This window comes from Arvicola amphibius, chromosome 8, assembly GCF_903992535.2.
Source record: "Arvicola amphibius chromosome 8, mArvAmp1.2, whole genome shotgun sequence".
NCBI classification, from domain to species: Eukaryota; Metazoa; Chordata; class Mammalia; order Rodentia; family Cricetidae; genus Arvicola; species Arvicola amphibius.
This window is the reverse complement of record NC_052054.1, coordinates 72,136,459-72,153,809: the sequence shown is the minus strand read 5'-3', so window position 1 is coordinate 72,153,809 and position 17,351 is coordinate 72,136,459. Positions and strand designations below refer to the sequence as shown.

Sequence of the window (17,351 nt, the reverse complement as noted above, 5' to 3'; positions counted from 1 at the left end):
ATAGCCTTGGAGTACTTCCTCCTCAGATGTCACAAATTCAGTCCACTCCCTGTTAATCTCTCATGGGACCTCCTCCTTGATTGTTGGCTGTGTCTCAAGCTAGTTGCGTGACAGGGGATGGTAGTCTGGAGGTGAAATGAGACAGTTGCATAATCAAGGCCAAAGGCCACCTTCTACCTCAGGATGAATAAAAGCAAACTACTGCAGCCCTCACCATCTGTCTGTCACCCTCATCGCCACCATGCTGGCCTCGGGACTGCTCCTGGTGACTGTGCTGGCCTTCCTCATCACCCTGGTCTTCATGTCTGTCTGGAAGCAGAGGAAATTTTCAGGGAAGCTGCCTCCAGGACCCACCCCACTGCCCTTCATTGGGAACTACTTTCAGCTGAACACAGAGCAGATATACAACTCCCTTATGAAGGTGCCACTGGGCAGGGTGAAGGGTAGGATGGGGTCACCGAGGGATGCCCAGTTTTGATAGAGGCTTTGTGGTAGGGTATTGACCCTAGGGGGGTATAATTTTAGGCTGGTAGAATTGTGAAGAGCCAGCATGGTGAAACATGTGAGACCAGATCTTGGGGCATCCCATCTGATAGCTTTTTGAACTCCAGAGAAATGAATCCCAGGCTTGTCATCAAGGTGTGACCTTTTTGGTCTAATTTTGCTCATCCACCTCCATCAGATCAGTGAACGCTATGGTCCTGTGTTCACCATCCACCTGGGGCCTCGCCGAATTGTGGTACTATGTGGACAGGAAGCAGTGAAGGAGGCTCTGGTGGATCAAGCTGAGGAATTCAGTGGGCGTGGTGAACAGCCCATCTTTGACTGGCTCTTCAAAGGCTATGGTGAGGGGGACAAGTTGCAGGGAAATGTTTCAGGGAACAATTGGAAGGCTGCAGTTTTCCCTGTCTTCTCCTGGACTCTTCCATTCACATCACTGCCTCCTGCTGTGCAGGGTATTGGACCCACTGTTTCCTAACCTTCCTGTCTTTCTCTGCCTGTGTTTCTTTACCTCCCTCCCCCACCACACACACACCACCCATGCCGCCTCTTCCTTCTTGGGATTTTCCATCTGGAACCTGTGCTTCTAAAGAGCTCTGGAATTTTTGCTCACCCTACTCCATTATTCTTAGCTTCTGTAATTGCCCGAGATGCTGTCTTTCTTCTTTCGGACCTCTTACTTTGTCCACTGCCAGGCCATCACAGAAATCTGTTCCCAGTATTGTGAGAGCAATCTCACCTCTTCCCAGACTCTCTTTGTCCCTCTCTCCTTATTTCCCCTCTTCCCTAGCTCAATTATAAATCTTTTATAACTCTATCCACCCCCAGATCTCCCCAATCTGCGTTCTCTCGCCTGTGCCCTGTTCCTCTGTCTCTGAGCATCTGGCATCTGTCCTCCTTCTGTCTACCTCTTTCTACTGTCCTCTAACTCGCTCTTGGAGAGCAGAGCAAGGGTGGTTAGTAGTCATCCACATCCCTCTTCTCCAACCTCTCCTTGTTCCTCACTCTCCGTCTCAGGCGTGGTCTTCAGCAGTGGGGATCGCGCCAAGCAGCTGAGGCGCTTCTCCATTGCCACACTGCGGGACTTCGGTGTGGGCAAGCGTGGCATTGAGGAGCGCATCCAAGAGGAGGCGGGCTTTCTCCTGGAGGCATTCCGGAAGACAAATGGTAAGCAGAGCTGCGCAAGTTCTCAGGACCAGGTAAGGGGAAGACACCTAGAAAAACAGCACCAAAATCCAGGATGGGAAATAGGCTAGGGAAGACTATTTTGGTCCCTCTGTGGGGCCTGGTGTCCAGGTTTTGGTGGAGTTGGAGGACTCAGCGCTGCAGCACCTGCTCATTTTGAATTATCTGATACAAAGAATCTGATACTATCCCATCGTGGAAGCCTTTTTCTTATCTCCCAAGTCTCGCTCTCCGTCCCCCTCCTTACCTACAGGTGCTTTCATTGACCCTACATTCTACCTGAGCCGAACAGTGAACAATGTCATTAGCTCCATCGTTTTTGGGGATCGCTTTGACTATGAAGATAAAGAGCTCTTGTCACTGCTGAAGATGATGATGGGAAGCTTCCAGTTCACAGCTACATCCCCTGGGCAGGTAACCTTTTTCAGCTTGTCCTAGCACCCACAGACCATAGCTACCAGCTCACTCCCAAACCACCAGCCCCCATTTAATAGGTACCTTCAAAGCAGACCAACAGTTGCACCTGAACAGATGTCTATACAATCACAATAGCTTAAACTGAAATCAGAGTCAGCAGTACAGTCAAGTGTTCACACACATACAGAGAGAGAGAGAGCGATTGAGAGAGAGAGAGACAGAGAGACAGAGAGACAGAGACAGAGGAGAGAGAGACAGAGAGCGAGAGAGACAGAGACACAGAGAGACAGAGACAGAGAGAGACCTGTCCAAGCTGGGCGGACATTACCAGGACAATTCATTTTACTTTCTAACCAAGGTTGCTACAGGGAGGCCTGCTGAATGCACTAGCCCCTTTTAGTGCCCGAGTGCCTGCTGCAGCAAAATCCAGGTGACTCAAATCATGTGCCATCTGCAAAACACAAGGAGCAGGTCCACTGGACTATGTAGATGAGCTCTTTACTCAGCCATGTTAATACCTAAATCCCTGCATCTCTAGGCAAAATTTCTGCACAGACTGTCCCTCAAACACCCCAGTTAAAGGTCCTTCAATACAGCTCACTCACACATCTAAGTGGGGTACTCCTTGCAGCAGTTTTAATAGCAATGCAGGTGAATATGAGTATCAGCACTACTTTAAAATACTTATTATTTTATTTTTTTGGACAAGCATATATTATGTATTGAGCCTATTCACCCCCATATCCTCTACCTTCCCTTTTCTCACACCTCTTCCTCCTTTATTTCACGTTGACCCCTGAGTCAGTTTCTCTTTTCCTTCCAAATGATACACATGTACACATATATGCATAGATCACACGATTTACTGTATGTATACCACAAATGAAAAAAACATACATGAGTTATTTCTCTAAAACTGGTTAAATTTGCTTAATAGAGTTATTTCCGGTGGACCCACTTTCCTGAAAATGCCATAACTTTGCTTTTAATGGCTGAAGAATAATTCAGTTGTCTATATGGATCACACTTTCCTTCTCCATTACGCTGCATTTGGACACTTAGGTTGATGAGTAATTTATCTATTGTGACTATCCAGCACTCATTGAATGTTGGAAAGCCTGTTAGAACTCACCAATCCAAACCCCATTAGTGTATGAAGAGCTGTCCCCAGCTGAAGTAATCAACTGCCTAAACATCTACCCAACCACCTAAACATCCACATAGGTAACTCCTACCCAACGACTGGATGCTTCTCACCCCAGTCTCACCTGAACACCCCAAACCTGCATGTGTTCCCAAATCCATCTCACTTAAAAGCTTGGACAATAGCCCTCACACTTAAACTATAAGAAGTCTGTTGCCACACAGCTCCACCTGGTGCCTAAACTCCTGGACAGGTGATGTGTGCACACACCTCTCATCCTAAGACAGATGCCACATTTATTGGGTTTTGTCTAGTGACAGCTGCATTGGTTTCTCATCCCCTTCTCACCACCAGCTCTTCGAGATGTTCTCTTCAGTGATGAAGCACCTGTCAGGGCCACAGCAACAGGCCTTTAAGGAACTGCAGGGGCTGGAAGATTTCATAACCAAGAAGGTTGAACAGAACCAGAGTACCCTGGACCCCAAATCCCCAAGGGACTTCATTGACTCCTTCCTCATCCGTATGCAGCAGGTAAACCCTGAAGCCAAGGAGCATGATGGGAGGTTCAAAGTCAAGAAGGGTGAAATCAGGGACAGGGACGAGGGAGTTGAGGACCACTCATGGGTGCCCTGGCTATAATCCTCATTCAACATCACTGTTCCGTCCACTACCCCCTGTTCTCAGGAGGGTGTACAGCCTGAGAGAGCAGCCAGCGCACAAGGCTGCCATGTTCCGGGCACTGTTTTAAAGGCTTAGTTTTATTCACATATTTAGTGCCCACAACTCTTGAGCAAGGTTTTGTTTTGCCTCCCATTTTACAAATGAGGAGGCTGCAGCCTGTGAATATAGGTGACCTTCTGATATCAGAGCAAGAAGGCCATGTATCCTACTTCACTGTCTGGGCGGGTGCTTTCACTTAACAAACCATTTGCCTTTGCCTGTCCTCATGGCCATTTACATCTGTGTGACCTGAGCTTTACTGTGATGTCCTACTTGTGTGGAACAGATATGGAGATTTTGTCATTGTTCGTTTTGAGACAGAATCTTGCTAATATAGACCTGACTGATCTGAAACTTGCTGTGTAGACCAGGCTAGCCTTAAATCTATAGAAGACTTCCCAGGTCTGCCTTCTGGAGGCTGGGATTACCAGTCTGTGTTGCCTGGCCAAGATGAAATTTCATGTACTCTAAAGTGCAAAGGGCTGAGGGGAGAAATTCCTTTAGGGAATATTAAGGATTATAATTATGAAATAGGAGTCTGTGGCATAATACTCATTGTTTGAGGGCTGGAAAAATGGCCCAGTGGTTGTGAGCACTGACTGCTCTTCCAGAGGACCTGGGTTCAATTCCCAACACCCACACGGCAGCTCACAGGTGCCTGTAACTCCAGTTTCAGGAAACCCAACACCCTTGATAAAACACAAAAGCACATTAAATAAAAACTGGCAATTTAATTGGTTATTGAAGATCAGAAAATCAACTAAGTCATGGGTGACAGAAGAGCACTGGATTAGGGCCCTGGATCACTCCTAAAGCTCTGGAACGTGAAGAGAAGCTGTCATAGCCAGAATCCCACTTCTCACCTTAGGTCTGGGTCAAAGAGAAGTGAATTAGGGTAGGGAAAGGGGATAAAATAGAAGGGCACCAAGAGCATAAGGAGTGGGTTGGACGTGAATTCTTCCCTCCCCACAGGAGAAGAAGAACCCCAATACAGAGTTCTCCATGAAGAATTTAGTACGGACAACACTGAACCTCTTCTTCGGCGGTACAGAGACTGTCAGCACCACCCTTCGCTATGGCTTTCTTTTGCTCATGAAGTACCCAGATGTACAGGGTAAGGTTCCAAGGAGGATGATGTAGATTCCAAACATGCTTCTCTGTTTACCAAAATATTCCCAAGCTCTCTCAAGAAACTGGACTCTTAAATAGTTACTCCCTTCTCTGCAGAGACAGAGAGAAGCTGGTGGGCACCAGCCTCTCGCTGTTTTACCAACTTGTGTGTTGCTCAAGTTAACTCAAAGTGCCAAGTTCCCTGTCCCTAAGACCCTGCCTAAATCTCCTTCCAAAAAATTCTACATAATTCTGGTATGATCCAGTTAATATGAACCTCATCCAACAATGCCTATGACTCGCATGTACAGAAAATGATTGACGATGTCATACACTCCTTAATGCCCTCCATCCAGTTCTACACTTGTGCACTATCATCCTTAGGGTAGGGTTCTTAGACCCTAAACATATGCTTCTTCTTCTCAGCCAAAGTCCGAGAGGAGATCGACAGGGTGATTGGCAAGAACCGGCAGCCCGAATATGAGGACCACTTAAAGATGCCCTACACGGAGGCTGTCATCCATGAGATCCAGAGATTTGGAGACATAGTTCCCATGGGGCTGGCTCACAGGGTTACCAAGGACACCAAGTTCCGGGACTTCCTCATCCCCAAGGTACTGACTCACCTAGCTTATAGTAATCTTCATCCTTCTTCATGGCCCTGCATCCCCTCGTCCTCATTAGGAACCACCAGCCCTCTCTCACTTTCTTAGTCACATGCTCTGTCTGCCACCATATCCCCCCATCTTCCTACATAGAATCTCCTATATCTTGGGTTTTCTCTCAGACTTTCTGACCCAGGAGTTTCAGCTCCATGTCTTTCAATCATCAAGTCTTAAGACATAAACTCATTTTTTCTAGATATCCTGTCAGAGATGGGAGTGACATGTCTGCCATGTATCCTGTTTAGGGGTACATAAATCCAGTACCCTTCAGTTCTTGACTTGAGAGACATGAAGTGCATATCCTTCAACCTCCCACCACAAAACACAGACCCCATGTCCCTCATTCATCCTGTGTCCTATAACATGAGCCCCACCTCTTGTGTCTCAAGGATAATGAACTCACATTCCTCAGAGTCCCTCTGTCAAAGCCTCCTCAACTCCCATATATTATATTTATGTCACCCCTATGGGCCAACAGGACACTCATCCAAATCTAACTTATCAATGAAACCTACCTCTTCAACAGGGCACTGAAGTGTTTCCTATGCTGGGCTCTGTGCTGAAGGACCCCAAGTTCTTCTCCAACCCCAAAGACTTCAACCCAAATCACTTCCTGGATGACAAGGGGCAGTTTAAGAAGAGTGATGCATTTGTACCCTTTTCTTTAGGTAAGAGGGCACTATCTAGTTCCAGGCCACTGCTCACACCAACAGAGATAACTCCTCTGTATCTCTCCAGCTTGGAAGCTTCTCTTGGATCAAACTCTCAGCCAGTTTGCTGCAGCTCCCAAATTTTCCAAGCACTGAACCATGGAACTGATGGTCAAGCTGAAGTGATAGATTATGGGAAATGAAGTCTCAAACTAAGTCAGAGGTCACTCTCAAGTCACACAACTAGTTCTTAGAAAGATGTGGCAGCTGGGTGTGGTGGCACTTGTCTTTAATCCCAGCACTCAGGAGGCATAGGCTGGAGGATTTTAGTGAGTTCAAGGGAAGCCCGGTCTACAGAGTGAGTTGTAGTACAACCAGGGCTGCTATACAGAGAAACAAAAAAATCAAAAAAAAAAAAAAAGAAGAAAAAAGAGAAAAAAATAAGAAAGAAAAGAAGGGAGAGAGGAAGGAAGGAAGGAAGCAAGGAAGGAAGGAAAAAAGGAAAGGAAGGAGTGAAGGAAGGAAAAAGGAAGAAAGGAAGGAAAAAAGGAAAAAAGGAAGAAAAAATGTTGCCACATGACATCCACACTGGAGAGCACCTCTGTAGAGAAGGGACTCCACATTTCTCATTGTTACAGCCTGGTGAGGATTAACTCACCACAAGTACAAAGGAAACTGAGGCTCAGAGATTAGAGCCTTCTTTAAAGGTCTCAGCCTTTCATCCCAGAAAGAATACAGCCAGAGATTTGCTATGAGGATGACATCAAGAACTGGCTTCACCCTTCCTGTCTCTTTTCTTTAGGAAAACGGAAGTGCGTTGGAGAAGGACTGGCTAGAATGGAGCTCTTTCTCTTCCTCACAAACATCCTGCAAAATTTCCACTTTAGGTCCCCACAGGCACCCCAGGATATCGATGTGTCCCCTAGACTCCTAGGATTTGCCACTATCCCACCAAACTACACCATGAGTTTCTTGTCCCGTTGAGCCAGAGCTGGGTAAGGGTAAAGGAAAGGATGGAGATCAGGCTAGTGGGGGATTGGGACTTAGAGGGGATGAGGGGAACAGGAGAGAGAAAGGACATGATAGACTTGCTGAACACAGACTTCCACTTCTAAGGTACAGCATGAGAAAGGGGAAATTCATACTATGTTATAGATAGCAATAATAATAATAATAATAATAATAATAATAATAATAATAATAAAGTAGACATTATAGACTAAATATTCTTTGTCAAGTGGTATGGGAGGTCTATCTGTCTTTATGTTGCTTTTCTTGGTTAATGAACAAAGAAACTGCCTTGGCCTGTTGATAGGGCAGAACTTAGGTAGGCAGGGAGATGGAACTGAATGTTTGGAGAAAGAAGGGCAGAGTCAGGGAGATGCCATGGATCCACCACTGGAGATAGACGTGCTTTGCCAGTAAGCCACTGCCACGTGGCAATATACAAATGAATATAAATGCATTAAATTAATATGCAAGAGTTAGCCAATAAGAAGACAGAGCTAATGGGCCAAGCAGTGATTTAATTAATACAATTTCTGTGTAATTATTTTGAGGCTAAGCTAGCTGGGCAGCTGGGATGAACAAGCAGGCTCCCTTCATGCTACAGTCAAGTTGATGCTAAAGAGTCTTGTGATCTCAACACTCATAAATGCATTGGACGGGAAGAGAATTCACGTCCATTTTACTATTGAGGCACATTTTACCTTACAATGTTTCCTTAGTCTAAGTTTACAGAAATCTCACCGATTCCAAGAGCAGTAATACTTGAATGAATATCTGTGTGCATTGGCCGTGGGCAGATTTTCAAATATCACCACACATTAGATAAAGCAACAAGAACTCAGTCTACTACCTCATCATCCTGCCCAGAGGTATTCAAGAGCTTCGGGTAGGGCACCCACATGGTTTCAAAATCAACTCACCCACACTTTGATTTACATTTATAGAAATGATTACCAAGGCATCATCACTCATGCCTTGTGCATTAAAGTCATTGCGTTCAACTCAGAATCCAACTGGAGAACTGGAATTGGGCCTATTAATGAGGTCCTTGGTGGAAAAAGACATTTTCAGAGGGGGCCAGGAAATCTTAGGGACAGCACACTGACATGAGTGTGTGCTGATTCATGAATGTATGTGTAAGTGCACATTGCAGGGATGCACACGATCACATCTTCTGCCATGAGTTAGTTTCCAAAGGCCAAGTGTTTGCTTACCAATCTGGGATCAGAGCCAGTAATGAGTTTTAGAATCATATGCTCCAGTGGCAGTAGTATAAATCTGATGAGTGGACAGGTGAGCAGTGCACAGTCTTGATGTCAGTGGATACATCAGCTGGGCCTCTTTTCTTATTTTTAAGATGTCAGTATCAGGCACACCCAGGAGGGAGCAGGGGTATCAGGCATCGAGATGGCATCTTTGGGAACTACATTGCAAATCCCCTTCCCCTGGTGGCAAACTCCAATCCTACATGCTGCAGATGGTTCCTGGGGAACTAATGGAGAGAGGAAGGGAGTAGGGGAAGATGGTTCAGTTGAAAAAGTGCTTATCAAGCAATCATGAGGACCTGAGTTTGGATCCCGAGCACCCACCAAAAGTCAGGCCTGGTGGCACATGCTTGTCACCTTAATGCTGAGAGGGGGTTGAACACAACCCAGTCCAATCAGATCATGAATTCTTAATTGAAGTAGAGATCCAGTCTCAAAAAAACGAAGTAGAGAGAGAGACTGGAGAAGACAAACAGTGTTGTCCTCTGTCCACATATAAAAATGTATACACACAGAGGAGGGAGGGGCTAGTTCAATTTTAGCAATGAGCACAACTTTAGGGGAAGAGACAGTGGCTAGCAAGCCTTTGTCTGAAAGGGAGGGAAGAAAAAAAACCAATAAATTTGGGAAAAATGTTAGAACTCATGAAGTCATGACTCAGTTTACAGAAACAAGGTGTACTATATCTAACCATGTTCTGCTCAATAACAGAAAGTGCACATCCTGCTGAAGCATGCTGGGAACATTCTTTGTTATAAGCCATTTGCTAGGGTACAGAATCTTCAATCACTTTGTAAATATTAGAGTAACCAGAGTAGCTCTGATAAACAAGGTGAAATGTAGCCAGAAATCAATTGCAAAGTTAAACCACAAAAGCCATAAGGATAGGAAAATTAGGAATATGCTTGTTACTTTTTTCTTTCACTGCAAATTAGAAATTACATATATTAGAGGCTGGAGACATATTAGTGGCTGTAAGCCGAGGATGTTCTTGCAGAGGACTTGAATTGGGTTCCCAACACCCATGTCCAGCAGCTCAAAGCCACCTGTATCTATAGCTCCTTGGGATCCAACATCCTCTTCTAGATAACATGGGCACTAGAGGTTTACACACATTCACACATGGAGACACACACAAATACACATGATTTAAAAATAAGCCCTTTAAAAATATATGCATTAATGGAGTACAATTGATGTTTTGATACATGTATCAATTATGCAATGGCTAAGTCACTCTAACAAAAACAATGCAGGTTTACATAACAGTGGTTCAAAGAAATATCATATGGTAAATCATAAAACACTTAAATAACGGAACAAATATAAGTATTGACAAACTTACAGAATGAGCCATAGCAGAAGGCATAGGTAAAATCATGGAATGGCTTTTAAGAAAGCTCAGATTCATAAATGTTCTTTATAAAATTTCCCATGGGTCAGAAACATTAATCTCAATGAGATTTTTCTTCTACTTTTAATTTTTTTTGAAAATTTTTTTAAATTAAAAATTTCCATCTCCTCCCCTCCTCTTTCCCCTTCCCTCCCCTCCCTTCCACCCATACCCCCCTCCCTCCCTCTCCAAGCCAAAGAGCCATCAGGGTTCCCTTCACTATGTTAAGTCCAAGGTCCTCCCAACTCCCCCTAAGTCCAGGAAGGTGAGCAACCAAACTGACAAGGCTCACAGTGAGCCTGTCCATGCTGTAGAGTTCAAGCTCATCGCCATTGTCCTTGGTTTCTCAGTCCTCCTCCACTGTCAGCCACATTCAGAGAGTCTGGTTTGGTCCCCTGTTCCATCAGTCCCATTCCAACTGGACTTGGTGGTTGAGATTATAATATTCTAACATCATTTTCACCTTCCTTTTCCTCCCTTCAAACCCTCTCAGCCACAACACCAAAGAAGAAGCCATATTCCAAAAGTATAAAGAGGAGATGAAACACTTAACAAGGCAGGGGAAAAAAAGAAGCAAGGAGGTGACTCAGCAAACAAAAAGAAATCTCCCCTCCAACCTGGGTACCCAGCAGGGGTGACAGGAGCTCAAAGTACCCTAGAGACTGAAGGCACCCAGCTGAGCACAGACTGATGGTCATAAATTCAGGAAGGAATCATAGAGAAGATATAATAGAGGGACCACCACAGCATGGTCCTGAGAATGAGAAAGAAGAAACCACCCATGAGCAAGGCTGTTTTTCTAGGTACTTCATCCTTTTATGTAGTGACCATTAGCTGTTCACATATCTTATTGGGTCACTGGCTCATCACACCAGTAGTTACAGAGAACATGCCAGGGAGGGAGGTCCTGGGCTCATTATAGCAGTTTTGATACTCAGCTAGGTGTGTTGTCTTGCTACCCTTCCTGTTTTCAGGCAAATATTTCAATACTGGGTAAAGAAAGAGTGATTATGGAAAGCTTGGGTTCTGGCTGCATGTCATAACCCTCTACTCTCTCTAACATTTGAGCTGTGCCATTTCCTCATGTCACATGCACACATACACAAACACACACACACACACAAACACACATATCATACGAGAATCATCCATCAAGAACAAGAATAAGAAGTATTGTGAAGAAGGGGGAAGAACGATCAGAGGAACCAGAGGGGTCAGGGACAAGCAGAGAACATGGCCCACAGAAACAATTTACAAGGACTCATGGGGGCTCACAGAGATCAGGGAGCCTATAGGGCTCTCACCTAGGATCCCTGAATATACATTATGATTGAGTAGCTTGGTGTTCTTGTGGAACTCAGAACAGTGGGAATGGGGGCAGTTGCTGACTCTTTTGCCTACATATGGGTCCCTTCTCCTATTGGGTTACCTCATCCAGCCTTAACATGATGGTATGTGTCTGGTCTTAATGTAGCATATTATGCTGGGTTTGGTTAATATCCCTGGGAGTCCTGCTCTTTTCTGTGGGGAAATGGAGGGGGCATAGATCAGAGGGAAAGGAGAGAAAGAGGGGAGGTTGGAGAGGAGGGAATGGTAACTTCAGTTAGGGTGGAATATATGAAAGAATAAAAATGAATAGACTTAAAGATTCAATGTAACCAACATACAAATCTTGCTAACTTCCCTAAGGGTATAAGCAGTAATCCACTGAGAATCTATAAATTAGAAATCTTGGATAGTTGGGCTCTTTCTGAAATATTAGTGGCCACTGATACTATTTTTGAAAGCCTGACAGGTCCTTCTGACAGCTGTGATCCTGAGGTACAATGTCCAGTTCAGTCAAAATTCCTACTGAAACATCGCTCCAGTCTTTCACCCCTCCCAGGGCTCTACGTGAGCTGTAGATGTTCTCTGTTCCCTAGTGCCCATCCTGGACTCTCTTCCAGGCTCTTAGGGGGAAAGAGACAATGTGGGAAAAAGCCAAACTGGTCAACAATTTGACCCTATGATCAGTCTCATGATCTATTCTAGAGTCTCAGAATTCAGCAGTTGGTGAGTTGTGATTTCTCTGGAAGAGTACTGCTGCTTTGCTTATTCATATTTATTGTGTGTCTGTGTTGCAATCCACATAATTATTAGTTTATATCTGTCTTCTGGTTCCATTTGGGGATATTCTTACAGAACAACTACTCTAAAAACTCAGTTCCCTGAACAAGCATAACAGTAGCAGCATCAAAAGTCATGCAAGAGGTGGGCAGTGGTAGTGCATGCCTTCAATTCTTGCACTCAGAGGCAGAGGCACATAAATCCCTGTAAGTTTGAGACCATCTTAGTCCACAGAGTGAGTTCCAGGACAGCCAAGACTAAACAGAGGAACCCTAGTTTCAAAAACTAACAAATAAAGAAACAAGCAAAACAGAGTCTTGCAAGATTCATTACAGCTATGAACAAATCATCAATGAGCACAAGCCTGAAAATGGAAAAACTATCATAGAATGTGATGTGCCACTAGAAATATTCAGGGAAAGCTGGGGAAATGTAACTCATTGAAATGAAGGAAGCAGGGACAAATAAAAGGCAGGGCATAGAAAGCAATGTAAAATAAATAAAAGCAAAGAGTGTAACATGAGGGCCTGCATGTTGGGGTTTCTGTCCTGCCCAGTTCCCAGAGGTGGTAAGTCCAAGGAATATCACACAGAGGTCTACATAAGTAATAAACTAATTGGCCCATTAGCTCAGGCTTTGTATTAGCTCTTGTAACTTATATTAACCCATTATTCTTTTCTATGTTAGCCACATGTCTCAGTACCTCTTTCAATGGGGCAGGTCATATCCTGCTTCTTGGGTGTCTAGACAGGACTGCAGAAAGAGCTTCCTTCTTCCCAGAATACTCCCATTCTCATTGCTCCACCTCTACTTCTTGTCTGATTGTCCTGGCTATACTTCCTGAATGACTATTGGCCAATCAGCATTTACTTAAAACATAATTGATAAAATACAGAATTGTCCAGCACCAAAGAGACCAGAGAAGCACACCATGAAGAAGAAGACAATAGATCAAAAAATTAGAAAGCAGTAAAAAAAGAGACAAAAAACCCAACAGATTTCCCAATTATAAAAAAATCAAAAGTAAAACTAGATTTAAAAACCTTTAAAATGAATAAAAGTAACATACCATTATTTCTTTGGTCTGGAGAGACAGTTCAGTGGTTAAGAGCATTTGCTACTCTTGTACAAGACTTGGTTTTGATTGCCAGCACTCGCATGATGGAACTCCAATTCCAAGGGATCCAGTACCCTCTTTTAACATCTGTGCGCACCAGGTATACATGTGGTGGCCAGACACACGTGCAGGCAAAACACCCAAGCACATAAAAAATAAGATATTTTTTAAAAGTCTGATTTTAAACTAAAATAAAATCAAGATTCTAATTAGTAATAAAATAAGCATATTTCTTTTTTTTCATGGTTTATTTTTTTTATATTTAAAAATTTCCATCTCCTTCCCTCCTCCTCCCCCCTCCCTCCCCTCCTCCTCCCCCTTCCCTCCCCTTCTTCTCCCCCTTCCCTCCCCTCCCCTCCACCCATACTTCCCCTCCCTCCTTTTCAAGGCCAAGGAGCCATCAGGGTTCCCCACTCTATGCTAAGACCAATGTCCTCCCAACTCCCCCCAGGTTCAGGAAGGTGATCGATCAAGCTGAGAAGGCTCCCACAGAGCCCGTCCATGCAGAAGAATCAGAGCCCAGAGCCATTGTCCTTTGCTTCTCAGTCAGCCCCCGCTGTTGGCCACATTCAGAGAGACGGGTTTGGTCGCATGATCCATCAGTCCCATTCCAACTGGAGTTGGTGATCTCCCATTAGTTCTGTCCCACCGTCTCCATGAGTGAACGCACCCCTCTCGTTCCTGACTTTCTCCCTCATGTTCTCGCTCCTTCTGCTCCTCATCAGGACCTTGGGAGCTCAGTCCAGTGCTCCAATGTGGGGCTCAGTCACCTTCCCCATCTGTCGCCAGCTGGAGGTTCCCTCACGGTCCTGACTTTCTTTCTCATGTTCTCTCTCCTTCTGCTCCTCATCAGGACCTTGGGAGCTCAGTCCGGTGCTCCAACGTGGGGCTCTGTCATTTTCTTCATCTATCGTCAGGTGGAGGTTCTATGGTGATATGCAAGAAATTCATCAGTATGGCTATAGGAACTGGCCTTTTCAGGCTCCCTCTCCTCAGCTGCCCAAGGAACTAACTGGGGGCATCTCCCTGGAAACCTGGGAACCCCTCTAGGGTCAAGTCTCTTGAGTATTTTTAAAAATGACAATCTTAAAGGTCAAAAGATACAGAAGTTGAGGTGTTTGTTCCACTCCATTCTGGGTCCTTGAAAGTCTGATTTTACCAGTTAAGTACATGGTGGGGGAGGGACAGCCAAACCTTTGGATCCTTTTCAATTGTTCTCCTATACCCCTATCCCCACCCCTCATCCTCCACCTCCCTTCCCTTAGCCTACAATGACCTTAGCTTAGTAGTTTGCTTTATTGAATAGCAGCGGCCCCTGGTGGCCAGTTCTAGCCTTGCAGTCTGTGAGCAGGGCAAGCTCCCTTCCTCCTGAGACAGCTAACTCCTGGTGACTGTGGAAGTAGGTGTTAGGTGCACTGGGAGCTTGGAAAGCAATCCCAGCTCTGAGACTGGTCATGCTGGAGGACCTGCTGTTCTACTTTCAAGACCTCCTAAGTATGAGTCACCCTGCTGGAGGGATGCTACTTAGTGGGTATAAAGCACACCCCTGGAACTTCAGAGTTCCAGGCTCTCTAGCATTCTCAAATGACACATACATAGCTCCAGAGGTCAGTCCATAATCTGGCCTCAGGCTCTCAAACTCAAGGAATTTTTTTGGTTGATGAAATGTTTTTCTAGCTATAGAGGGTTGGAAGCACCAGTCCCCATGTACTTCCCTGTCTGAGCTGGGCCTCCTGCTAACTGCACCCTTCAACCTTTTGGTCTCTGGCCCTACTGCCTTCTAAGGCTGCCTTCTTTGGTCTTCTTTCACCAGATGTTATGGAAGGTGAACTAGGGCTTCATGATGGTGGCTATTCCTTTATCTCAAGTTCCCAAGATAGGTCAGTGTGTGTGTGTGTGTGTGTGTGTGTGTGTGTGTGGGTGTGTGTGTGTGAGAGAGAGAGAGAGAGAGAGAGAGAGAGAGAGAGAGAGACTGTCCTCTCTTCAACATTGCAGATACCTCCATAGAAAGGTGACAAGGAAGGAAGGAAGAAAGGAAGGAAGGAACTAGGAAGAAAGAAAGGCACCTAATCAATAAACTTCAGATGCTTAATGCCAACATAGAAAGAAAAAGATGAAAACACAAGCCCTTTAAACAGCTTTTTGTTTTCTCCAAAATTATCAATCCTGTCATAATGACCTATAAGGTTATTTACTTCGAAGACATGAATGTACTCAAGAGAACAACAAGAAACTGACATAGAGAATCCAGGGCAAGTTAAGGAAACAGAACTCCATCAAAGTCACTGAAGAAGGAAACTGACATAATGCTTGAAATGAAAACTCAGTTCAGTGGAAAGCCTCAACAGCAGAGCAGATAGGGGGAAGGGCTAGATGTCAAAGCTTAGAGAAAATATGCAGAAATCGGATTATACTATTGATGTCAGTGAAACTTAAGAGAAGATGGGAATGAAACCTGAAAAGCTTTGGTTCATCAGGCAAAGAATAAATCTAAAAATTGTTGGCATGCAAGAAGTATTTCATGCTACAGGCAAAGAAGGTATGAGTAACAAAATCATAGAAGAAAATCTTCACATCTGGAGGCAGTCACAACTATTGAATAACAAAAGCATAGAAGAAAATCTCCACATCTGGAGACAGTCACACCCATTGAGCTACAAGAGGCAGACAGAACACCAGATTGACAGGGTCTTTATATCATATATTTTAAAACACAGACACCTAAAGTAGAGGACATTGGATGCTGCATGAGAGAAGGGCCACATCTTACATGGAGCCACGCCATTCAGAATAATATTATTCAATAGAAAACTGTAAGGTCAAAAGTCCTGGGAAAGATTTATCCCAAGTTCTGATAGGTTACATCCTTCACCAACTATGACACTCAATAAATGACCTATCATATTGAAGAACAATAAAAACAGACTAAAAGGATTTATGGCCACTAAACCAACTCTACCGAAGATAATAGAAGGAACACTTTGAACTGAAGAGAAGATTAAACACACCCAAGACACCACAGGAGGGAAAGTAAACAATATCATGACTATTAATAAAAAGATTCTAGGAAAATGACCTGGACTAGCAGGTCACTCTTTGGTAACAGATTCCTAAGAAAAATGGTCAGGAGATGAGAAGAAAAAGATTAAAAAAATGTTGGGGTCAGGAGATCTTGCTCAAACTATATCTTATGGAAGAGAAGCTTTTTAAGAAGTACAGAATCTTATATACAGTCTTTCCTGACAGGGAAAATGTGATGAAGCCAACAAAAAACTGTTATATAATGAGACAGAGTCATTGGGAAACTAATCAAGCACTGTTACACAGGGAACACAGACAACCTCAAAGACATCAGAGACAGAGCACCTTGGGACTCTGACAACCATAGCCCATGTGTTTTCTGAAGTTGACAGTACCCAACTTTCACTTATATATGTTTATAATTTCAACATCTATTTCTTGGTCTCTGTGGAGTGGTTCTGATTAGGTGAGGTTTGAAGTCTGTATGTCAGTTATTAGAATAACCTCGCCTGTGTTGGGGCAGCTGGGCCAATCCCTGCGTTCAGGGGCGTGGCTGCCCCAGGGGAGTAGGGTACCCTTAAAAAGGACCGGGGCCCCGGAAGGAGCCCCTGTTCTTGTTCCCCCGTTACCTTCTGCTTCGCTGGACCCTTGGTTCTGTAAGTTCCCTTATTTTCTCCTTTTATTAAAACTGATTTACTATAAAAGGACTATTTTGGTTATTTCCAAACCCCTCCGACCACCGGTACACGCCTGCTTATTTCCTAGTTCCAATTCCTTGGAGTACCTTTCTTCCAGCCTGTCAGTCTAAAGTGCCCTCTGGTTTTGATAATGCTGTGTTTCTTACAGATAGCATAATTACAGGCCCTTTTGCATAATTCACTCTTGTCTGTTACTTTGGATTGGAGAATTGAGACCATTACATTGAAATTTTTATTGAAATTAGTTTATTAATTTTGGTAATTTTGTTGCTTTAATATTGTACTCTGTTGAGAGCTAGGTCAACCTGATGACCTCCCTTAATGTGTGGAAAATAAACACAATTCTTTCTG

General features: G+C 44.2%; 1 protein-coding gene and 1 long non-coding RNA gene across 2 annotated transcripts; both read left to right on the top strand.

The window, feature by feature from the left end:
• Positions 1 to 206: 206 nt before the first annotated feature.
• LOC119820350 (cytochrome P450 2A5-like) lies at positions 207 to 7,616 on the top strand. Its single transcript, XM_038338570.1, has 9 exons — positions 207 to 421; positions 683 to 845; positions 1,519 to 1,668; positions 1,940 to 2,100; positions 3,602 to 3,778; positions 4,940 to 5,081; positions 5,504 to 5,691; positions 6,269 to 6,410; positions 7,195 to 7,616. The coding sequence occupies exons 1-9, from the start codon at positions 242 to 244 to the stop codon at positions 7,374 to 7,376; spliced, it is 1,485 nt and encodes a 494-aa protein (XP_038194498.1). The 5' UTR covers positions 207 to 241; the 3' UTR covers positions 7,377 to 7,616.
• Positions 7,617 to 14,351: 6,735 nt separating this feature from the next.
• LOC119820910 lies at positions 14,352 to 17,006 on the top strand. Its single transcript, XR_005286562.1, has 2 exons — positions 14,352 to 15,161; positions 15,277 to 17,006. It is a non-coding gene; the product is annotated as an uncharacterized LOC119820910 (long non-coding RNA).
• Positions 17,007 to 17,351: the final 345 nt, after the last annotated feature.

Excerpts from the sequence above, each read along its gene's own strand:
- LOC119820350 (XM_038338570.1), top strand. The coding sequence starts at position 242 with ATGCTGGCCTCGGGACTGCTCCTGGTGACTGTGCTGGCCTTCCTCATC. Across the intron at positions 422-682 it reads TATACAACTCCCTTATGAAG|ATCAGTGAACGCTATGGTCC; the intron begins GTGCCACTGGGC and ends CACCTCCATCAG. Across the intron at positions 3,779-4,939 it reads TCCTCATCCGTATGCAGCAG|GAGAAGAAGAACCCCAATAC; the intron begins GTAAACCCTGAA and ends CCCTCCCCACAG.